This window comes from Athene cunicularia (assembly GCF_003259725.1).
Source record: "Athene cunicularia isolate RWA chromosome Z unlocalized genomic scaffold, athCun1 chrZ_part3, whole genome shotgun sequence".
Lineage (NCBI taxonomy): Eukaryota > Metazoa > Chordata > Aves > Strigiformes > Strigidae > Athene > Athene cunicularia.
Window position 1 is genome coordinate 1,775,522 of NW_020799144.1, and position 24,918 is coordinate 1,800,439.

Below are 24,918 nucleotides of genomic sequence, written 5' to 3' on the forward strand. Positions count from 1 at the left end.
ATGATTCTGTTGTCTTTCTAATGCAGTTCAAGCTGAAAGTTCAGTAACATTCTTTTTGTTTTGCCCATGGAATCCTTCTGTGGCTTTACGGCAAAATGCTTCCACTTGTTCATTGCTTCTTGTGCAATACCTTTGCAGGTTATCTTGATATGTAGAATGAAAGCCACAAAAGGTAAGAGCAACCAGGAAGATAGTACTATGAAGAAGAAAATGTACCATGAGTCCTATGACTAAGGAAAAAAAAAAACCAAAACCCACACCGCTAATCAACATCCCCACTAGGATTTAGAGAGTTGTAGATATTCCCATTGAAATGATGAATAGTTAGAGGTCTTTGGTGAAAATAGGTCTTTGATGAAAAAGGAAGTGTTTAACAATTTAACTCTAGATGTGAAGGATCTGAGAAGAATGTGGTTTTAACTCTTTTTAAACAGCATTATCTAAGAGTTCCTATTTTCCCATTCTCGTTGAAGTTGACCCTGAAACTGACGGTAAAGAGGCAGGAGGAGAAATCCAGTACTAATGTGTTATCTTAAATAGCATATTAAGAGGCTTTGCTTTTCCTCTATTACATTGTAACATTTCTTTTCTCCTTTGCTTTGTTTCTCAATGGAGGTTTCACACATTCTCTAAAGTCCCCTCCTTCCGAGTGCTAGTGTGCGGAGGGGATGGCACCGTCGGCTGGGTCCTTGGTGCTCTGGAAGAGATCAGGCACAAGCTGGTGTGCTCAGAGCCCTCTGTTGCCATCTTGCCTTTAGGAACAGGTGAGAATCACAGCAAACACCATTATTCTGAGGGTAGAAATCCTCCAGAAGGTCTATCTTTAAGTGTTGGAGAGCAGATGCAGTATCGGCTTTTCAATGAAACATTAGTCATGCTTTCTGAAGGAAAAGTGGTGTGGTGTTGGTATGGGTGTTTGAGTGGGCAGGAGTTGAAGAGAGCAAAATATTCACCCCTTGACAGCCACAGGTGCCTTAGCCATTGCTGTAAACCAGTGAACTCAGCTGTTCCCTGACTTCTCAACTCTTTAAAAGGTTTTTCCATCATTCTTTGTGAAAATTCTTCAGATGAGACAGCATATGTGTATGTGATACTAAGCACATATGCAGCCACAACAACACTTAGGTATTTTTTTTTACTTGTTAACTTTTCAGCCTAATATGATTACTTCTGTGACTTGTTTGGAGCACCTTAAGGCAATTTGATTTGTGAAACAGGGCTGGTGCAATTTTGATGCTTTTAATTAACTTACAAAATGCAGTGATATTTTGGGGTTTTTCACTGTTGCCCAGGTAATGACTTAGGGAGGGTCTTGCGCTGGGGAGCTGGTTACAGTGGGGAAGACCCCTACTCGATTTTGGTTTCTGTGGATGAGGCAGACGATGTTCTGATGGATCGCTGGACTATCCTTTTGGATGCAGAAGAACCAGCTGAAGGTGCAGAGAATGGCGTTGCGGAACCTGAGCCTCCAAAGGTGAGCTGAGCACTGTTTGGGTTTGATTCTTAGGAACTGTTGTTCTAGTGAAAATCACAAAGAAAATAGACATTAATGTAGTTTAATCTTTTAGTGCTCTCCTGTCTTTCAGCTTGGGCCTTACTGAGTTATTCCTTAGTGAACACAGCATACATCTATATCTAGTTCTTCAGTTTGGGTAGTACTGGTTGGCTGCAGAACACACTTCATAGCTGTCTGGCAAAAAGTTTCTTATAGAGGATTAGTGAAAAGATTCAAGTGACAACGGTATACCTATGTGCTTCAGTGGGCAAGAAATTTATTTCTCTAATAAGAAAAGTTTTTTAAAGGAATGGCAAACAATTCCCAGAACACTAGTGAAACAGGAGTGTCGACCAAAAAACCAACACCCCCCACAAAGTACTCTTATCTTACCTTAAACAGTTTAAAAAATTACTGAGTTGGTAGCATATACAGGAAGTGAATCCTTCTGTCATCTTACTGCCATTGTATCTTTTATTTTGGCATCAGTTTTAATTTTTTAGCGTGAAAGTCCTGGTCCCTTGGTTCATATTAATTGTTTCTGTTTAGGAAAATAAAAATTCTTGTTGTAGATGGTGATTTCTGAGCTTTGTGTGAATCCTGGTTCTTTATCTTCAGACAAAAGAAAGAAGCTGAACAAGGGGGTGGCAAAAAGAAAGTAGGATATTGTAATAATAGTAGCAGTTCTCTAAGGTTTTAATCCAGTCTCTGGAAAACCCTAGGCATTATGTGTCAATTGGAGGGTTTAAGTTGCTCAGGTTCCTACTGTTTTTCACATCATGGAGACAAGGGTTGATTTTTCCCTGAGTGCCTAATCTTCTTATTGTGGGTGAAGCGTGGGAGAGTTAAGGACTAGGATAGAAAAGCTATGGAATGAACTGACATGCAAAGGAAGAATTAATTGCAGAAATGGATGAGATCTGTAGAAACTTGAGATTGGCATATAGGGAAACTATTTAAAATTCAGCTGAGTAGGTGAAGTCAAATTCTTCACTGATCTGGCCTAAATCAGTCACCTTCTAAAGTAAGGAAGAGCATCTTCCCAGTGATGTCATGATAAATCCATGGCTCATGCCAAAAATAATTGTGGCGTTCAGTGTTCAGTAACTTGTGTAGTTACCACACAGAATCACTTTGAGAGGCTGGGTTGGTTCTATTTCTGCATTTGTTTTTATTTCTGTCTTATTATGCTTGTTATTTGCAATTACAATTACATTTTGAAGTTTCTGATACTTTGGAAATAATGACTACATAAGTCAACAATTGTCTGTACAGCTTTATTTTTAGTACAGTGTTTTGGAAAATGTTTTCCAGAATCTGTCAAGATGCAAGTGACTTGGAAGGATAATCTGCAAAGCTTTCTTTTCTTGAAAAACTTCGGAACATCTTCATTTATAAACATGAGGAAATAATACAATATATTTTTTTGTCAGATTGTACAGATGAACAATTACTGTGGTCTTGGCATTGACGCAGAGTTGAGCTTGGACTTTCATCATGCTAGAGAAGAAGAACCAGGGAAATTTAATAGCAGGTAATCCTGGGGAAACCAGGGTTGAAGGATGAACTGTGGTATTGAATAACTTGCAACTTACACTATGGCTGATAATCTTGAAATGCTACAGGTATCCACAAACAATATTGCTTGAGGCAGAGCTGGCACAGGGAGGAATTAAGTTAGCCAGGAACTCGTAAGACACAGAATTTAGGGTGGTTTGGGGTTTTTTTTCCTTCTTTTTTAACCAAGAGAGCACCAAAGCAAGTTTTGGAAGCCCTGTCATTATTATTCAGCATACTTATTTGCCAATAACTGCAGTGTTGAATTCAGTGAAATTTTGGGGTAATGGAAATATCTCTTATTCAAAGCCTTTAGGAAGGGGAAGGGTAGTGCTGCTACATGAGGAATAAACATGCTGTTCAGAACTTACTTGTACCTTTCCCACCCTTGCTTAGTGCTGTGGTTGTGCTTGCAGTCTGGTAATGAGGACAAAAAAAGATCTCTATCTCAAGTGATTAAAAAGGTGTGGAGAGAGACCTTTCTCCTTTCTGGCATGCAGATCAATCAATAATAGTAATTCTTATTCTTCCCATAATCACTGAAATCGATAAGAAAAATCATATTTGTGTAATTAATCAGTAATTCCTTGTAGAAACTGGTTTTGTCTGCTTTCCCCAATGTACTCTAAATTGTTTCTTGGTTGTCCCAGAGAGTTACAGCAGTTTACAACTATGCAGTATTCAAATCTGGACTATTAAAAATGTTCTCTGACCTGTTATGAGTGTAATGAAGTGTAATCCCACTTATCTTGCCATGTTCTGTCTATCATTACAGGCACTGCTCATGTTTTTTTCTTAAAAACAGAGTAGGACAGGATATTATTTGTGGTACATAACTTAATATTAGGCACTAGTTTTCATTTTCAGTCCACTGGATTAAAAACAATTTAGGTAGTAAAATCGGGCAATGTTTGGGTATAGCAGTTCTAGATATGCTTGTACAATTAATGTGTTATGTTCATTCTGCCTTTAAAATATACTAGTTTGACTTTGCAAAGTTGCAGCACTTTAAACGGTGTGTCCTTTTCTTATTGCCACTGTATTTAAGGATTATACTTAGACTTCTATTGCCCTGTGTGATTTTCATCCCTTAAATCTATATCTCAGTTCACAGTGTGCAACACCTGCAGTGCGATGGGTAAGGACTTGGTACCATTCTTGCAGACTTTTTACATTCATATTTGGACAGCATGTAAGCAAGATGTCTTGAAGGACATGTGGGAAGGAAGACATGATGGGGTGGTTTTGGTAAATCTGAAGGGTTGTATATTTCTGTGATTTAAGATCTGGAAAAGAAACATGAAATAATGAATTGATACCGTGGTATGGTTTTGCAGAAGACAAACAGCTTGTGCAGGCTAACAGTGCTGACACATGATTATTACTTTTCACTGCCTCTAATGATTGTTAAAATTTCTGGCTCTACCCTTTCCCATGACATGCAAGGACACACTCTTACCAGCAAGATTAGCATTTTTTTTTTAAATTATTTTCAGTAAATTGGCTAGGAAGGGTGGCTACTTAATGCCAGATGCAACTGCTGCTGCCATGTGAACTGCCTGCTCTTGAGAGCAGAACAGGAAGTTTCAGGTTGTGACAACAGAAATTGCAGGTAACCTTGGAAGAGAAATGGGCTGTGTGCTCTCTGACCTCAAGCTGTAGAGTTTCTTTACATGCTCAGGACTCCTTACCTTTGACAGTTCACAGTGCAGTGATGACATCACTGCAGGGAATTTAGTGCTAAATATGCATTGCAGGGCAGATAGAAGTAGTGTATGTTGTGGCAGCGATGGTTTTTACGTTGTTGAGTGCCAAGCTATGTGAGTTTTTTTCACAGCGTGAAAGTTAAAAGGATCAGGGCATCTGCCTTCATTCCCCCATTCCCGTGGGATCCTGGAGCAGTCTTTAGGGTTGCCTATTACAGAAGAGACCACATCTTGTTTGTGCTGTCCAAAATTAGCAGGAGACTGCTGTGGCAGGCAGTTTTCTGGATGTAAGGTAAGGCAAAGAGAGTATTCTGCATGATTTAATGCATCTCTCTTGGTGGGCAGAAGGTTTGAAACTATTGGTTGTTTGATTTGTCGGTTGTGGGTTTTAAAATGCTACAACTGCTCCTGTCTAAACTCATTTTTTTCCATCTTGGGACCTCTTTATGTGAACTTGGTAAAGTTTTTTCCCAGTCAGTAAGATAACCCTAATAAAAGTGCCAAAACAGATACTAATTATAGGTCAGAGCTCTTACCTTGTGTGGTGGTGGTTTCCCACCCAGTGGTGGGCTTGTTGAATTGCAGGACTAGATAAAAGGCAGTCATTTTGTTTTGCTTGATAGCTTTCCATGCTGCAGTTCTAAGGTCTCCTCCTGAGAGATGTTACTTAGCTGTTCATTAGCGCTTATGGGAAGTTGCATCTCATTTAAAAGGGCCTGGCACACAGATCTCTTATCCGTTACCTTTCAGAAGGAGTTCCTCAAACTTGCCCTTCTGGGTGTGCTGCAGTTGGCAAGAGTTCTGAGAATTCTGGCTTTCTGCATGAGCTCACTTTGTTTCTTCATAACTTTTGAGGACTGGCTTCTTTATTTTGTTTTCATGAAAGCTTGGAAAGCAGTAACTGGCGGTCTTGCTTCCTCTGGACACCAGGGTTGCTTGCTGCTTCTACAGCCACAGAGATGATTAAACTAACAGTGTAAATTGATGCTACAGTGTCTCCCTGAGTCATGAGACTTAAAAGAGTAAAGGGTGTTTTTCAGTTTGCTCTATGAAAGATACATACAGTATTGCAATACTTAAATACTTGTTTAATACTCCATGAAACTGATCATATGTAGGATCACCTTTTTAACTTTATCTATTATGAGATACTCAATTAGCTAAACTGAAGAATCAGTCCAGTCTTCAGCATGTCCCTCAGGAAGGGTCTATGTAGCTTTATAAGTGTAGCCTGTGGGACATCAGGTAGTATGTGAATGTTTGCTATAATTGTAGTGTATCTTCTGTAGAAAAATAAACCAAAGGGTGATTCCTGAGCTGTGTAGATCAAATCCCCCAACTCATTGGAGCAGTAGGATGTTGCTTTCATGTCTGTTCTCTAGAGAGCATACAAAATAGTTCTAGGATGACATAATGATGCAAGTGTTGCTGCTGAGCTGATGAAGGACATGGGGATGGATGAGTTCCATGTAACACCCTGCCCTATCAGTGTCATTTACAGCAATGACTGCAATGTGGCTCTCACCTAATACAAACCTTGATTTCCTTCAGCACAAATAAGGTGTTGGAGACACCTTATATTGCTCCTGCCTTGCTAATTAACTGGTGAAACTACTGTCTCCAAAATGTATCTAACCAAGAGTTTGCTTTAGGAGATGCATATTCTTTCTACCCAAGTGAGCAAGCTAGTATGTTATTTGCTACTGCTAGCAGTAGACTGACAACTTCCATGGACACTTTCTCTCCAGGTCATGTTCCACATGTAGACGTGCAAAGAGGGGTGGTGATTCTCTCTAGTGGTGGATGTGCCAAGACCAGCCTTCCAAGCTTGGCTGGCTATTCTAATCATAAAATCTTTCAGTCACCTTCAAAACCATTGGGTAGGAATTGGCATGGTATCACAGAAATCAGTTTGTTCATTGTTACTTGTTCTTACTGTCCTAGTAAGATACATAAATGAAATTGAATAAATACACAAGAATGGAGCGATAGATTTAATCTCTGACAGATTTACCCTTTGCTGTGCGTCACAGGGTGCTGTATCCAATTTCTCTGGATCCTGTGGATGTCAGTGGTCAATAAATGTTTCTTAGAAGTCATGTAGTTCAGAACTGACTTCAGTTATGATACTGTATCATATACTTTTTTTCCTTCTTCATACCACTAAAAATAGTACTTCTTGGAGATATTTAAAGTATTGTTCTTCCTACCGATATTCTGTCATGTTTGATTTGTATCCAAATTAGACAAAACCTGTCTTAGCATAGGCATGTCTTATTGTCTTTTCTGGAGTAGAAGCATATGTTAAGTATGTCTTAAATGGTGTTATGTCAGATACCTTTAATTCAGTGCTGTTAAAACTGTTGATGTGTAGGACTAATCATTCCCAGTGTAATAATTTAAAAGAACTAAACAGTCTCTGTCTGAAGAGTTGACTATAACCCACGTGCTAAACTGGCTGTCTTCCCCACTTGAATGTCTACGATATTTACACATAATGCTAGAGACATTTTGCAGAGTTGGATTCAAATGACACCCATGTGCTAGTAGGGTCAAGTAATGGAAATGTATGGTTTTTATTTTAGGAGTGCCCTGAAAGCCATGTATCAAAAGGTTTCCATTATAGAAGAAAATACTGTGCATGTTTAACTAACATTTGTTTACGTTATTCTTAAAATATGTTGACATTTCTAGGGATGGCATAAAGTCTTCCTCATCTTTTTTACTCTAAAATTAGAGATGTTAGAGCTCTGTCACAGGTTAACATTACTAAGCACATTTTAAGTTTCTACAGCTGAGTATATTTCAAATGAATTAGTGATATGTAAAGCAAAGACTTACAAAGGATTTTGTGCCTTAACTATTCTAGCATTGCATGACAAAACATTTTAAAATGTTTCTTGAAGACCTCTAAGTCTTAATTTTCTAGCCCAGAAGCTTATATTTCAAAGAGGCATTGCATTCAGGCAATGCTTTAAGAAGGGATGACTTTTCTGTAATAAAATTTCACAGATCTCCACGTGCCTCAACAGCACAAATCATCACTTAAGTAAAGGGTATATAAAGTAGCAATTTGTGGCCTATGCTTTGTTTCTGCAGCAAAGCTACAAGAACTTGGAGAGGTTTTTAACAGTAAAACTTTCAACATACCTGCTGGAGGACAGTACTGTTAGATGTTAAAGGAAGAGTGCTATGTAGGACCATGCTTTATAGTTACATAATGCTTGTCTGTTCTTAGGTTTCACAACAAAGGAGTTTACGTGAAAGTTGGGCTGCAGAAGATAAGTCATACCAGAAATCTTCACAAAGACATAAAGCTTCAAGTGGACCAGCACGAGGTGGAGTTACCAAGTATAGAAGGACTCATTTTTATTAATATACCCAGGTAAAAAGGAGAGGAAGGATCCTGTGTGGCTGTATGTAAGAAGTGCTGCTTGGTATTTGAGCATCAAATGTCAAATGGTTAGATAAAATGTTAGATGGTCTGGATTAATACATGGTTGCTACTGGGTATTTTTGATTATTGCCTGACTTGCTGGCTTTGCAACTGTGCCTAATTAATACCATTTTGACATTGTTTTTCTGTTTCTTGGAAACACAATCTCACTTCGCATAAAGGTGGTACTATCTTATTTTCCCAGTGCAAACCCCCTTACATTTGCTAGTTCTTCTGTGTCCTAACAGTAATTTGGAGTTATTTCCTCACCAAAGGTCTTCAGACTTCATTGGAGCAGTTTTTTAGTAAAACCTGACTTTCTAGGCATGGTTATAGGTCTGTAGCTTCTGTCCACTATAATTTTCCTTCTCCCCCAAACTGTTTGAATGGTCTGCCAGATTTCACCGGATTGCAGAAGGATCGGAGATGATCAACTTGCACACACTTTCTGGCATGCCAGAGACCAGGTACCTAAGCAGTTCTTGCAGTGAAGGCCAGCCAGGATTCAGCTGTCAAATAGTGTCCAGGCCCTACAGCCAGCTGGTCAGTATATGTGGAGTTGATGATTCTAATCTGGTAGCTGTGGAAAACCCATAGTTCAGGTACCTTTTGCAGGGTTTTGGGTGCTGCCAAAGAGTTACTGCTGTGGAAGAAAGGAGGGCAGATCTGCAGGAAATCTGGCTAACTTACCCGTGCTGTTGGTAGAGGCAAGTTTTTTGTTTGCACAAAACCAGCAGGTAGTAAGTGCTGCCATACTATTTTTTTCAAGTACACTTTTATCTTAAACTACCTGTATTTATTTCTGTTTTAGTCTGAAAATGTTTCAACTTTCTATTCATGTATATTTACACGTACACACATGTATGTGCACGTGCATATGCACAAGTATACATTGCACATAAGAACTGTGGAGAAGACCATGATAAGTAATGAGCAGTCAGTGCACTAAAGCAATAGGCAAGTGATTTGAGTAAGGAGGGTCAATACTGCACAAAAGGCAACATGCCGTTAAATTGTCAGAAGCGTTTCAGAGGATTGAAGTACAAGAATATCTGCTTAACTGCAAGTAAGTTTGGCCAGGTAAAAGAAGAAAATCTTGATACTTGTTTTAGCTTTAGTTTCTCTTCAGTAGCTTCCATGAATATTTTTGAGACCAGTAAGATCTATGTTAAGTCTTGGAAGTTAGGGACTGGTGTAGCTGTAATCTGTATTTCCCAGCAAATTAAAACTCTGTGGAGTTACTTTCTCTTACCTACTCTTTTTTTTTCAAATAGAAACTACTTACTTCACTCCTCCTTTCACTCTTAAAAGATCTGGTCAGAAGTCTTCCAAATTTTAGGAAAACACTTCCTGCTTTTATGGCACGGGAAATCTGTGTTGTCTCCTCCAGCTTGGAGTGTCTAGCTTTTGAAGTATGGTGAACCAGCCACCTCTATCAGATCACTGGGCAGGGTGCTCTGTGACAGATGGCAGGTCCATGGACAGTAACTGTGGTGTGCTCTCTTTGCAGCTGGGGGTCTGGAGCTGATCTCTGGGGGTCTGAGAGTGATAACCGCTTTGAGAAACCACGCATTGATGACGGCCTGCTGGAAGTTGTTGGTGTGACAGGTGTTGTTCACATGGTAAGTTAGCATCCCAGTAAGAACAGACTTCTCAGACTGGTTTATTTTTTTAACAAACAGTGTCCTAAGAATCACAGAATCAACTAGGTTGGAAAGGACCTTGAAGACCATCTAGTACAACTGTTAACCTAGCACTGACAGTTCCCAGCTACGCCAGATCCCTCAGCGCTATGTCAACCTGACTCCTAAACACCTCCAGGGATGGGGACTCCACCACCTCACTGGGCAGCCCATTCCAACGCCTAACAACCCTTTCTGTAAAGAAATGCTTCCTGTCATCTAGTCTAAACCTTCCCAGGTGCAACTTGAGGCCATTACCTCTTGTTCTGTCACTTACTACTTGGTTAAAGATCCCCAGCTCTCTGCACCCTCCTTTCAGGTAGCTGTAGAGGGCGATGAGGTCTCCCCTCAGCCTCCTCTTCTCCAGAATAAACACCCCCAGTTCCCTCAGCCGCTCCTCCTACAACCTGTGCTCCAGACCCTGCACCAGCTCTGTTGCCCTTCTATGGACATGCTCGAGTCCTTCAATGTACTTTTTGGAGTGAGGGGCCCAAAACTGAACCCAGTCATCGAGGTGCGGCCTCACCAGTGCTGAGTACAGGGGTCAGATCCCTTCCCTGTCCCTGCTGGCCACGCTATTGCTGACACAAGCCAGGATGCCATTGGCCTTCTTGGCCCCCTGGGCACACTGCTGGCTCCTGTTCAGCCAGCTGTCAATCAACCCCCCCAGGTCCCTCTCTGACTGGCAGCTCTCCAGCCACTCCTCCCCAAGCCTGTAGCGCTGCTGGGGGTTGTTGTGGCCCAAGGGCAGCCCCCGGCATTTGCCCTTATTGAAACTCCCCCAGTTGGGCTCAGCCCATGGCTCCAGCCTGTCCAGGTCTCTCTGCAGAGCCTCCCTGCCCTCGAGCAGATCAACACTCCCACCCAACTTGGGGTCACCTGCAAACTGACTGAGGGTGCACTCGATCCCTTCGTCTAGATCATCAATAAAGATGTTAAACAGGAGTGGCCCCAAAACCCAGCCCTGGGGGACACCACTCATGACTGGCTGCCGACTAGAATTAATTCTGTTGACCACAACTATCTGGGCCTGGTCATCCAGACAATTTTTTATCCAGCGAAGTGTGCGATTGTCCAAGCCTTGAGCAGCCATTTTTGCCAGAAGAATGCTGTGGGAAATGGTGTCAAAGGCCTTGCTAAAGTCAAGGTAAATTACATCCACAGACTTTCCCTCCTCCAATCAGCAGGTCGCCCTGTCATAGAAGGAGATCAGGTTTGTCAAGCAGGACCTCCCTCCCTGCTGACTGGACCTGAGCCATCTGGTTGTCCCTCGTGTTGTGTGGTGGTATTTAGGATGAGCTGCTCCATCAGCTTCCTGGGCACCGAAGTCAAGTTGACAGACCTGTAATTTCCCGGATCATCCTTCTGACCCTTCTTATAGATGGGCGTCACATTGTCCAATTCCCAATCTGTCGGGACCTCCCCAGTCAGCCAGGACTGCTGGTAAATGATGGAAAGCAGCTTGGCGAGCACCCCAGCCAGCTCCTTCAGCACCCTTGGGTGTATCCCATCTGCTCCCATAGACTTGTGTGTGTCTGTGTGATGCAGCAGGTCACTGACTGTCTCCTGGAATGCAGGGGGGTCGTTCTCTCAGTCTCTGTCTTCTGGCTGAGGAGGCTGGATTCCCTCAGTACAGCTAGTCTTGTTATTAAAGACTGAGCTAAAGAAGGCATTAAGCACCTCAGCCTTCTCCTCATCACTTGTTCCCACATTTCCTCCTGCATCTAGCAGGGGATGGAGACTCTCCCTGGTCTTTCTTTTGCTACTGACATACTTATAGAAACTTTTCTTATTGTCCTTGACTGCTGAGGCCAGATTAATTTCCAGTTGGGCTTTAGACCTCCTTCCTGATTTGCACCCTGCATAGCCTCCCAGCCTCTTTGTAATCACTGTGTGTGTCTAGCCCCTTCTTCCAGAAGCTGTAAACTCTCCTTTTCTCCCTGAGTTGCAGCCAAAGCTCCCTCTTCAGCCAGGGTGGTCTTCTCTGGCTCCGGCTTCTTTTAGAGCACCTTGGGACAGCCTGCTCCTGAGCCATTAACACTTCCTTCTTAAAGAGCGCCCAGCCTTCCTGGGCCCCTATACCCTTCAGGAGAGTCTGCCAGGGGATCCTTTCAAGCAGGTGCCTAAAGAAGACAAAGTCAGCCCTTCTGAAGTCCAGGATGTCAGTCCTGCTTAGCTCTCTCCTGACCTCTCTAAGAATAGAGAACTCTATTATTTCATGATCGCTGTGCCCTAGTTGGCCTCCAGCTGCCACATCATCCACCAGTCCTTCTCTGTTCACAAAGAGGAGATCCAGCAGGGCACCTTCTCTGCTCAGTTTACTCACCAGCTGTGTCAGGACATTATCTGCCACACACTCCAGGAATCTCCAGGACTGGTCCCACTCTGCTGTGTTGTATCTCCAGCAGATGTCTGGGAACTTAGTCACACACAAGAACAAGGGCAAACAATCGTGAGATTTCACCTAAATGCCTATAAAATACCTCATCCACCTCTCATTCCTGAGTGGGTGGCCTATAGTAGACTCCTACTACAACATCTGCCCTGTTGGTCTTCCCCCTGATTCTAATGCAAAGACACTCTACCCTGTGTTCACTACACTTGTACACTGTATGTTTAGGACTTGTCCTTAACATAGAGACCCACCCTACCACCTCTCCTTCCTTGTCTGTCTGTCCTAAAGAGCTTGTAACCGTCAACTGGTGCACTCCACTCATGGGGGACATTCCACCGTGTTTCTGTAATAGCAACAACATCATAATTTTCCTATTTCATCATGGCTTCAAGCTCCTCCTGTTTGTTACCCATGCTGTGTGCATTGGTATACATGCACTCCATATGGGCTGATATTTTTCCCCCTTCCCCCTTCAAATTTCGTTTAGAGCTCTCTCAATGAGCCCAGCTAACTCCTGCCCCAAGATCTCTTCCACCTCTGGGACAGGTGCATTCCATCTAATGACAAAAGGTCAGGTGCCCTGTATATCATCCCATGACTGAAAAATCCAAAGGCCAGATGGTAACACCAGTCTTGGAGCCACCCGTTCATCTGCTGAATTCTCCTGTAATCTTCCTCATCCATCCCCCCAACCGGAAGGGATGGAGGAGAACACAATTTGTGCCCATGACCCCTTAAGCAGTTTTCCCAAGGACCTGAAATATCTCTTTATTGCTTTAGGCCTTCTCCTGCTGATGTCATCACTACCTACCTGAAAAAACAGGAGAGGGTAGTAGTTCTTGGGTCTCACTAGGGTGCGGAGTTTTGCTGTGAGGTCCTTACGCAGGCCCCAGGGAGGCAGCAGACTTCCCTATGAAGTGAGTCTGTGAAGAAGTACACATCTGTGTTAAGGTTATACCACTATTTATTCAGGTACTTGTTGTGTCACACAGAACTGGTTATAGACCATAAACAGAATTCATTAGCAGCATCAGCACTCCATCCACAAAGCATGTGGATGTTAGGAGTGCAGCTGCAGCTGGTGTTGCCTGTTCATGGACTGAAGTGCCCTCTCATCACCTCTTCATTGGCCTGGCCTGAAGATCCATATTTAGGTGCCAGACTATGAAAGATGGAATAGAAACTGAAAAAAGATGGAATGGAAACTGAAGAAACCTGTGATTGGATATGAAGAAGTAATAGGAGTATGACGAACTTGTTAAAAGTGCAGAGAGAAGTGAAGTACACATCTGTGTTAAGGTTATACCACTATTTATTCAGGTACTTGTTGTGTCACACAGAACTGGTTATAGACCATAAACAGAATTCATTAGCAGCATCAGCACTCCATCCACAAAGCATGTGGATGTTAGGAGTGCAGCTGCAGCTGGTGTTGCCTGTTCATGGACTGAAGTGCCCTCTCATCACCTCTTCATTGGCCTGGCCTGAAGATCCATATTTAGGTGCCAGACTATGAAAGATGGAATAGAAACTGAAAAAAGATGGAATGGAAACTGAAGAAACCTGTGATTGGATATGAAGAAGTAATAGGAGTATGACGAACTTGTTAAAAGTGCAGAGAGAAGTGCTTCATGGCTTCAGTAGGCTTTGAACCAAGGCCAGAAACATATATGTATACATATATGTGAAATGCAAATATATATATATATATATATATATATATATATATTATGGAATGCACTAGCATTCTCATAACAGATATCATGGTGTCAAAACCAAACAGTTCATGGCATTAAAATAAGATTTTATTTTAATATTTCAGAAACACCCACTCTTCACTTAGATAGTGTATTTGTGAAAAATCTTGTCATACCTTATCACAATCAGGGCAGACAGGTGGCTTTATATTTATCTGCCACAGGCTTCCTAACACCTGTCTCTGAGAATCTGATGCTACCTGCTCTTGATCCAAATGCTATGTGAAGCAGATGGTATGCCAGTTCTGCAAAGAATATTGTGACTCAATTTGTGTAACTTTAATTCTTCCATGTATTAGATATTTTTACAATGGCCTGCTATTAGCAATGCAGTCCTGTAAGATAGTGCGTTATTTTTGTCTTCATATTTCACTGTCTTATGAAATCTGCTGCTGAAGAAGTATTAGTGGTCAGGTAACTGTGACAAATAATCCATACAACCACGAAGGAAAGGTGGGTGCTTGAAATTGTGCAGCTCAACCTTTGGTATTGGCCAACTTTACTGTTTTGTAATTTAGATCTTTTAAGGAAGACAAATACAAAACATTCCATTGAAAGAAGTGGTTTGGGAGAGATCCTTAAAATTTTTGTGATGTTAGAAGCAACAAGGATTGTACCTATTGATTTGGAATATAGATGCTAACAAACCTGTGCTCTGGTTTTGTTATCTTCTGTTAAGGTTTTTACCTCCATGTTTGGTGTCTGTACACTTTCCCCAAGAGAACATGTAGCTGCAAAGTTCACTTTGCTTCATTTTTTACAGTCAACAGCTGCTAGCTGTAGTTGAATATATGTAGTTGAGTTTGGCAAAATTCTCTCTCCCTGTTTGATAAAGTGTTTTTAGACTTTTGAGTTTCATATGTGTCTGTGTGCATAGTTAGGTGTTTTGAAAATGTGTTTACTATATTATGGAGGGGGAGGGTAAAAGCAAACAAAACCTTTGTGAGTGCATGCTCTTTGGCCAACCTGAGTGTACAAATTACTTCACTGTGTAAGTTATTTTGGCTCTGGCAGCCTGCAAGGGTGTCTGAGTTCTTCTTTATGCACTAACTTAAATAATTAATGCTGCATCAGTAAAGGCATCCTATGCAGATTTTGTCTAAGAAGTTCTTTTACTTGAAACTTAAAATGCTGGGTGAGAATAAAATTCTATCCATCCACTTTAAGTGTAGCTAATATTTGTGCTCCTTCTTTATGGGGGTGATTGATATCCTGGCTTTTACTTCCTAACAGGGTCAAGTCCAAGGTGGTTTTCGATCAGGAATTCGCATAGCCCAAGGCTCATATTTTCGTGTAACCCTCCTAAAGCCAATTCCAGTTCAAGTTGATGGAGAGCCCTGGATACAGGCCCCTGGCCAGATTATTATTTCTGCTGCAGGACCAAAGGTACTGGCTGTAGGTCTCTCTTAGCAAGTTGACTTTGTTTCTCCAGTGGGTATTACCATATTATATTGCTTGTCTGTTGTGTTCTAATGTTTAACTTTAAAGGAGCTAGTTGGCGTGGTGTGATAACTGTTGGATAAACACATAGCCGTTTCTACAGAGGATGGTTTGAGGGCCCTTTCCACGGGCTCAGGTGAGGCTTGTGTTTAAAAATGTAGTCCCTGAGCTTCAGCCTAGTGATTTAATTTTTTCCCCTGTATTGAGATCTCCAGACAGTGTTGCTTGCCCTGAAGCAGATCACAGTTATGAGGGTGATGGTAGTGCTGCAGTGTGCAAGGTAGGAAGCAATCTGCTGACAGTGCTGGAGGAGGGAAGGTCCGTCAGAGAGCAGCAAAGGAGAAAACTGAATAATGGAGGAGGAAGGTCTGAGCAAAAGAGACTTTGGAGTAATCAGTGTGTGTTTTTCATTGATATCTCAATGTATATGTAGGAGGAAAAGAGCATCAGCTACCTAAGAATTTAACTTCTCTATTGACATTGAAACTGTGAAATAAACATTTTGCAGTACTTGACTGTCATGCACACCAGTCTACACATTTGTCTGCTACCTTAAGTATCCCTTTTTAACTCACAGAAATTTGTTGCTACAGGCAATCTTGGAGAATATGTAGCCCTACCGGAAGGGCTACCAGAACAATGGCCCCTGCAGAGGAAAAATGGGTGAAAAAGAGGGTGATACCTCAGATGTTTTGGAATATGTTAAACTTTATTCTTTTCCTGAGAGAAAGGGGGAAAAAGAGAAAGAGAGAGAGAACAAACCTAACTTGTCCTTCCAGTGAGAAATATTTCTATCTTTCTATCAGGTTAGTGACCAATAGTGTCATCTGTATATATGTGTATGTATATGTGTGTACATGAATATATATGCACACACATACCTATCCTTATACATCTATATACATATACATACATGTGTATATATGTTTATGTAAAAAAAGCTGTTAATCCTATAGCTTTATAAGGATAGGTGCTTCAGATAGTTGTGTATTTAAATGTTTTTCTGTTGTAGTTCCAACAATTTACTTGTTTAGTAGTTAGTTGCCTTAGGTCTGCTTACAGGTGACTACAGATATTTTAATACTCACTTTCTCTTAAAACTTTCTGGTTTAGGTCCATATGTTGAAAAAATCCAAGCAGAAGCAGAAAAAAACTGGAAGCCTGAGAGAGATGAGAGTGGATAGCGTTTCAGTTTCTGAAGGAGGACGCTAAGTGGAGAGCTGTGCTCAGAAGTGCTACAGCGTACCTACTGTAGATACCAAGATGGTTCAGTAAAAACTGAGTGCAGACAACTGGTGAAGAGGGTTGCTGATGAGTGTGCCTTTCATTGTGTTTTGATAGTACTGGGTTCTACTTCGTCTTTCAAAGACAGTGCCTCGTTGTGACAAATAACTGTTATGTACTACTTGTCTCATCTGAAATGTTTACTTTGGGTTGCTTTTCCGTAAGCCATTTCCTGGTTTTTCACGTATATAGAAACTGAGGCCAAACAGAGATTCCAAAATGCTGAGATTTCTGCATCTTCACAAAGACTCTTCCCCTCCTCCCAGCTTTTTCTTAAAGAAAATCATTCCATAGATAAACTTTGGTGCATTGTTCCATAAATGAAAATGTGCTCCTTTAAAATAATGCTCACAGTAGCCTCCCAACAAAAAAAACACAAAGACATGAGCTGCTGAGAACTCAGATCAGTCCAAATAGCACAGCTGAAACAGCACTACCATTAAGAGAAGAATACAAAACACAGGAGAAATAATTTCTATAAAAGGAGCCCAGTGCACTAGGAGGAGAGAAAGTACAAGAACAGTTGAGTCAAAACATTTCAGAGAGTTTACTTCAACAGTATTTGGACAATATAAATGGAGGGGAAACAGCTTGTAGGGCAAGTTATCAAGTGCAGCTTAGTTTCTCCTATTTATTCAGCCAAAGCCTGTTTTAAAAGACGCTTGAATTTCAGCAACTACCCCTCTAATGTAAAAAAAGAACGAGAATACCCAAGGCAGTATTACACTGTATTTTTTTTCTTTGACACCAGACTTTTCATCTTGTCTTTACTTGTGCTGTTTCGTTTTCATTAATTTGTCACAGCTGGACTGTTATTTAACAGCAAGCTCAAAGACTAAAAGAATCACCACTAATTAATGTTCACATAAGTAGATTAGCACAGTCCTATTTAGAGCTGAAGTACAGTGTAGTTTCACTGAGGAGCCTTAGGAGGTGTTGAAGCCTGTAGTGTGCATGTAACATGCTGTGGGCTTCAGGTAGCTGGGAATGTGATAGCTGTCATGAAAACTCACTTAGCTGGTCAGCCTTCTCAAGTCCTTGGTGGCTGTTGTTACCAGGCATGGCTCCAAGAACAGAAGTGACTGTCTTTCTCACTTAGATGAGTGTCTGATCTTCAGAGGCTGTTCCTCTGTCAGCTCCAATGAGACCAAGATCACCTCTCTGTGCTTACCCATCTGCTGAAGATATGGGGATCCAGTACTTCTTTTACAGCTTCCTGCTAGAGATTGGTGCTAGAGCAGACATGCTGGTCCAGTCATACACTACACATATCTGCTGTCTGTAGCTGTAGTTGTGTTGGTCTTCACTCACATCTCTGCTGGTCTCATCTGACCATGGTTCTCTGGTGACTGAACCTTCCACTTCAGATCAGTGTCATACACAAGGGGCCCTCTGAGCCAGCTGTGGTGCAGGGGAGCTGCATGGTTTTGCAACTTGTATGCACCTGCTGCTTGGAGCTACTTAAGCCATGTTGGCCAGAGCCCATTTAGCTAGCCAGTGGGCTTACTTGTCCCCTATTGCACGATAATAACTAATACGGCTATGGATGACGTGCCACTTGAGTGATGAATTCATTTAGGAGCGTTCCTCTTGCCACTGTGTCTAGAAAAACATCTGCAGCTGCTTCAGGGGACTTCAGTGTAACTGAAATATACAAAAGCCGTTTTGTGTTGGAGCCAGCTACATGCTGAGGCAGTTCTTGCTGGGTCTTTTTGATCAGTTCGTACTCTGAGCACTGTGCCAGCTTCAGCAACATCTGAGCATTACCTGCACTTTCTACTCCCCAATCATGGTGCAGATGAGGGTGTGAATGTGGATGCTGCGAGACAGTAATCTATAGCAACAGAATGATACAGCTAAAGCTATAAACAGAGGCAAAACAGCTGTGCAAAAGTGGCAGCCGCCTGCAGCCTCTCCTTCCTGTCCAGTGATTCCTTCTGTTCTTAGTGTTCTGACACTAAAACTTGACTTTTCGTTATAGAAGACATGCATAAGCTTTAAGCTTGCTGGTACTGACCATCTTCTGCAGCCCAAGTAAATAAACCTGTCTTACTATTCTTCCAGATACAGATAATCCTGCAGCATGCAGCTGACAGAGTGTTTCATGTTCATGGCTCATTAAGGGCATGGCTGTTTCTCCCTGTTTCTTAGCATCTGTTACCTGAAATAACATGAAACTGTGGGGTCACAGTATTTTAATAAGAGGGCCCTTTACTGGGGCATATCCTTCCATGGGAATTTTCCATCCCTGGAACACTGTATGAGCCAAGTATGTCTCAGGGATAGCATCGTGGTAGCAGCGTGGCACAGAAGTACAAATGTGTTCTCACAACTGCCAGAGGTGGAGGACAGGAGGGTTTTGAGGTTTTTTTTTTCATTCCCTTTTTTTTTTTTTTTTCCAGAAAAAAAACTCCAACATGTAGTTTGAGCAGATGAGTGACACACTGAAATGAAAACGTATCTTAAGAAAAACACCCTTGGCATTTAAAGCCTTTGTGCATCATAAAATAATGCTTAGAAGACAAAACAGATTTCTGGGCAGTTGAGATAGGAAGGCTCCTGTCAAGCTTTTAAAAGGAGAAACTTACTATTTAACCCCTCTATTAAGATGTGTCAGTTTCAGGTACTGTAAAGGCCAGTACATCAAGTTTGGGGTTTTTTTTTGACATTTGCATCACGCACAGTATGTGAGAAGTATTTTTTTCCATAGTATATAAGACTTCCTTGAAGAGGAGATAACTCTGTAGTTAATATGAAACATTTTGACTTAGCCTTTCCTTTGAACAAAACAATGCAGTATAATTTACATGATAGCGAGCAGATAAATTATTCTCGGCACTGAGCGTTCAAGTAACATTATGTGAGAACCTTGTGATCATATGGCCAAGTGCTTTAAATAATGCAGTAACAAAAATGTTGGGGAAGAGGCTCGGTTCTGTCAAAACAGGTGTTAATCAACATCAGGGATGCAGAACCAGGAACCATAATTTATAGACAGGGAAGAAATGCAGGCTCATTGCTATGCTGAGCACATTCCTTCATCCTCTCTCCACTGCCCTGACTTTTTACCTTGCCTGTAAGCCATGGCAGGCACAGATAGCATATGTCCTGCTGGGTTACACATTCCTGACCTTTTACTAGTGTCCTACTAGACTTTGCCAGCATGGGAGTGAGAAAGGTCCTGAACATCATGGTGTATTTCAAATGCCCCACTATTGCAGACCAGAGAAGGTGATCAGTTGGTTAAAATCTGTTTTGATGGGTAAACACATTACCTCTGTCTTGAATTAGGAGAACCAAAATTCAAAAGCTCATCACTGAGATACAGGTGCTACTTCAGAAACTTTGCTGCTTTTTCCCCATGACTTTTACACTTGATGTGTATAATTTAAACTTCTCATGTTTTGAATGCATTGATTTTTAAATTAAACTGTTATTTTGCAAAAAAAATTTTGTTTATTTATATATGTGTGTCTATGTACATATATGTGTATACATACATATGTACACACCCTTTAAAAATAGGCTTTATTGTATTTCCTTTCTCAGTGCCTACTTCTACAGCTTTTGCTGCATTACAATGTTCTGATAGCACTTGCTTCTGGATCTTTCAGTCACCAGTTTTGGACAGGAGGTAGAGTGTACTTTCCTACTGGTTCCACATGTTTCTAAGGGAATGGCAATATAGCAAAAGCACAACTGTGTTTAGTGTATAGTCTCTGCATGTGTACAGTTTGAGGTCCTCTTGCTCTTTCTATATATTAATCAAGCCTCTTTATGTCTAAATCAATGGCAATGGCTATTGCAGCATTTTAAAAACTACAAGAAGCTGTAGCATAGTCTACTGCAAGACATAAATAAGGAACTGTTATAGTCAGTTGTTCATTAATCTTCTTACCTCTTACAAGTGTTGTACAGATTGTATTTCTTTAAAGAGCAAATAATGTACTTGTTTTAAATATCAGCTGTTTGGAATCTGTAAGCATTCACACCTGCACATTACTCTGCAACAGTCTTTTGGCATATAAATGTATCATTGTCAAATGAAGCTTCATTTTGTGGGAAGAGAAGGTAAGAGAGCTGTTGTGACACTTAAAAAGGACGTATGTTGAAGACACAACAGATTCAGCTGCATGGGTATTTTATAACATACTGTCTGTGTGTGCAGGTGTGGCCTGCGTCGCATACTGCTGCCAGTCCATGCTTCAGCCCTGAAACCGGGGGTGCATTGCAGTGGGAACTGAGATACCTGGCAGTAGATACTCTGTTTCAGCCTGCACCTCAACACCTCTTCCTTGGAGCCTTCATAGTAACTGTGCATTTTCCTCTTCTGCTAGGCTGCTTTTCTTGCCCTTTGGGCCCAGTATTTATACCGAAACTGGTAACAGAAGCACCAGTATGTGGAGAATGTGGAGAATGTGTGTGGAGAGCAGGGGAATGGAGACCCTGCTCTAAAACAGAGCTTTGGCTATTGGGCTTAAACTGTTCGTTAATTTCTACTTCATCTATTTAACAGCTGTGGAGCAAAGACTCAGCAACTATTGAACTACCTTGGATTCATGGTGATAACATTGCCTCATTTTCAGGCTTTTATCCTGTAGTCCCTTAAATCCCATAGTGAATCCTTTTATCCAGCAGTGCATGTATCACTTCATACACTTTTTGCACGTAACAGAAAATGCAAGTTAGATGGGCTTAGGGTGTGGCAAAGTTGTAATGTTTGTACTTTTTTGTACATATGGGGATGATTCTACAGATGCAAAGATGCACTTTCAGGTAATGATGAAAACAAGTTTGTAGAATACAACTGTTTCAGAGTTTCTCTTACTGCAGCTTCCCTTGGTCCCTATCCATCTCTAATACCGTGTTCTTGAAAGCCTCCTTGGGAGTGAGAAATTATATCTTCTTCCCATCACAGTATGTATTTATAGCTGGCTGACTGAAAGTTCATATATATTTTTAAACAATTACAAATTGGCTGCTATTTTAAGATTTATGTTTAATAGACTGATTTTATAATGCATAAAAGTAATGTTAAAGTTTTATTTATAATGTAAACATTTACTGATTTGACACTTGGCTTGTAGGAGAGATCCAGCTCAAAGCCTTTGTTCCTTTTGCTATTTAATGTATTTTTTTTTTTTTAGCAGTGTAGTCATTGTATGTGTGGAACACAGTGAAATGAATGCAAATTACTAATCTTAACCTGCAGTTAGACCAGCAGTCTCAATGTTTACAGGACAGCGACTATTGATTGTAAACCCATGCACGTTGGTTGAAACAGTGCACTCTTTCTGTGTTTCTGCATTGTTTCTGCTTCCCGTGACAATTAATGAAACAGTTGCCTTCTGGATTAGATTCCTGGTGATGTCCCTTCAGTGAGATTTAAATGCAGATGATGGCCTTTCTGCCATGGACTCATAGGACAGAATTTCTACTGATACAAATGTTGTATTGAACATGTTTTCTGAAAGATTGACTTTATTTTTTGTGAAGATAATTTATGAGAATGTTTTATAAGCAGAGCAGTGTTGTTGAAAAAGTTGGTGGGAAGTCCTGAAATAAATGTGTGTAGATATTAAAGATGTATCCCAAAGCAAAGTATTTTTTCATAGGACACTAGCAACACACCCATTTAACATGTCAATGCACAGCTCAAGTGTGTTATTTAGGAGACAATTTCAGAAGATGTGGCCTCATTTATATTGTGCATATCCTTTGTTACACTTCTGTCAGCAACTCCTGATATAAACATCAGCTGTAAAAAGTGGAACTTTTACCCCGTGCAAATCACTGCAGGTTAAAGTGCAAAGAGCCCAGCCTTGTGCTTGACTGCAAGCAATGTTATGAGCCTGGTGACTGTTTGGCACTTCTAGTCCTCTCACTCTCTGCAGGGTGTGCCACACATTAGTCCTTTTGCTTGTTGAAGGAAGGAAGGTACAAATTGACATGTGCCTGTGTCAAACGGTTAGCAGCATGCCTTGCCATGGCATCCATTACTTTGTGCTGCTGATCTTGCCAAATCGGGTAGCAAGAGGTGCTTGAAGAATTGCTATTTATTGTGTAATTTTAGGTGCTTACAAAGCCTTCACTAACTACTATTTTAAAGCAAAATTCTGGGGATCTGTAGCATAGCAATAGCTGTTTTAACTCTAGCTTTCTGTACATGCCAAAAGCAAATTATCCTTGGGATAGTTTAATTAGCAATTATGTAGATAGTAGCAATCAATACCTTGAAGCTGCAAGTTCTGGTTATTGGAAGGGAGCATCTCTGCTTTGAATGCAATGCATCACAGAGTTTGTAATTTGCTATAGATTTGTGTCCCTCCTACTTATGAACCACCCATGACATCTTAATTTTTCTTGAAGTGTGGCTTGACTATTGCTTAAATAACTGTATCTCAGCTCTGGTTATTTAAATCATCCAACTTCAAACCGCTATATGAATACTATTTTAATATGAAGATACTCTTAAGATGTCTTATAGCATTTCTTGTGAATGTTCTAATACATTGGTAATAAATCATCTTGGCCCCACAAGCTAAGGTAAACTGACCATTGAACAGTTCAGTTAGTCTAGTGCTTATTCTTTGTGTGTCTGCTTAATAATTCTCAGAAAGAAAAAAAGCCTAAGTATAAGCATTGAAGTGGTTGAAAACTGTTTCCACCTTGTGTGTCTCAAACCAGTAATGCATTATCACACCTTCACTTGTGGATTGGTCTCAGAAACAAGCTTTTAAACGATGTAACTTGTTTCTCAGTGTCTGCCTTGCAAATCACCATGCTGTGGCAACTTGTCTGCAAATAACATACCTAGTGTACTAATTGGTTTTAAAATAGTAATTTATAAAAGATGGACTTCTCTCTTCTATTTGAACATATGTTTGTCCTTGGGTAATGTTGTTATAACAGTTCTGTATATATATTGCAATATGTGTTTTGTGTTTAATTTGATTGTACGTTTTGCACTGATTTGAAATTCTGTATTCTTACAAGTTCTAGAGATCTGTAACTAAAATTTGTCTGTGAAAAATACAACGTCTCTTATATCCTGGATATTTTTGGAGTAGTCATGCTTTAAAAATAGTAAGTATACTCTGCAAACAGAAACATGCTTTGTTTCAGCTGGGCACTACTTTCATACCATGACCTTGCCTGTTTGAGATTGGGTTGCGCTCAGTTAGAGGGTGGATGTGTTGCAGCAGTGTTACTCTGTAGGTTTTAGTTTCTCACATGACACCTGCACACTAAGTTTGACCCCTGCAACATTCAAGCACTTCTAGAACCCTTATTTTTGTGGGTATTACTTACTGTAACTGGTAAAATCTTTCTGTGATAGCACCACAGTGTGTTAAGCATTTTTGGTTTGTGAGTTACTTTAATGATGATCCAGATTTTCCAAGGTAGTTTTGTACCATGCTTGCCCTGTTTGCACTCCTGTAGAAACTGTACATGACCAGGTGTTTTCAGGCTGTGGGGAACAGGCCTTTGTGCAGCCCTGCTGTGCTTGGCTCAGGTGAGCAGTGGTGGGCTTGGCCTGCACAACCCAGGGGCCAGACCCCATGGACCTTGGCTTAGAGAGGGGGTCAGCTGGGGCAAGGGGAAGGGCTGTCCAGGGAGCAGAGCCCAGATGGAAACTGCTACTCACTGTGGGTGGACAGCCCACATCTCCCTGGAGGTCAAGAGCCATCAGCTCCTGGGCTGCCTCATTGCTGATGGGGGTCCACCGGCTTGACACCTCCTCTTAGGATGTCGCTGCTGTAGTAACCCTTCTGGTATGGAGCAATTGTTCCTCCCCACGCTGTTCAACAGTTGGTCATAGAGCAGGGGAGAGCTTGTCTTTGCCCTAGCATCTCAGAGTAAACCCCATTGTTCCTTGCTGGGCTGCAAATCAAGAAGCTCTGAAGCAGCTACAACTACATTTAAAAAAACTTATATATATAAAAACTCAGTTTAGGACTACTCTTCTGGGAAGAGAGGGGAAGCAAACATAATATTGACCTTCAAAACCACAAAACACCCAAACCTGAAGTCTTCACGATTTAACCAAGACTTATGCCTACTAGCTTGCATTAAAAATGAGGAAAAATTGACCTTTCTCTGTTAACTGGGGAAAGCAAATGTAGTTTAAGCCCTGCCGGGACCAGAGAGCATGTTGCTGTTGTC

At 41.1% G+C, this 24,918-nt stretch overlaps 1 protein-coding gene across 1 annotated transcript in view; it reads left to right on the plus strand.

The window, feature by feature from the left end:
* DGKQ (diacylglycerol kinase theta) overlaps window positions 1-23,806 on the plus strand; it is a 103,421-nt gene extending 79,615 nt beyond the window's left edge. The window contains exons 18-24 of the mRNA XM_026866487.1: window positions 616-764; window positions 1,293-1,474; window positions 2,929-3,029; window positions 7,997-8,143; window positions 9,705-9,816; window positions 15,262-15,414; window positions 16,582-23,806. Of these exons, the coding sequence (XP_026722288.1) occupies window positions 616-764; window positions 1,293-1,474; window positions 2,929-3,029; window positions 7,997-8,143; window positions 9,705-9,816; window positions 15,262-15,414; window positions 16,582-16,680 (943 nt within the window). The 3' untranslated portion in view covers window positions 16,681-23,806. The remainder of the gene's footprint in view (window positions 1-615; window positions 765-1,292; window positions 1,475-2,928; window positions 3,030-7,996; window positions 8,144-9,704; window positions 9,817-15,261; window positions 15,415-16,581) is intronic.
* The last annotated feature ends 1,112 nt before the right edge of the window (window positions 23,807-24,918 follow it).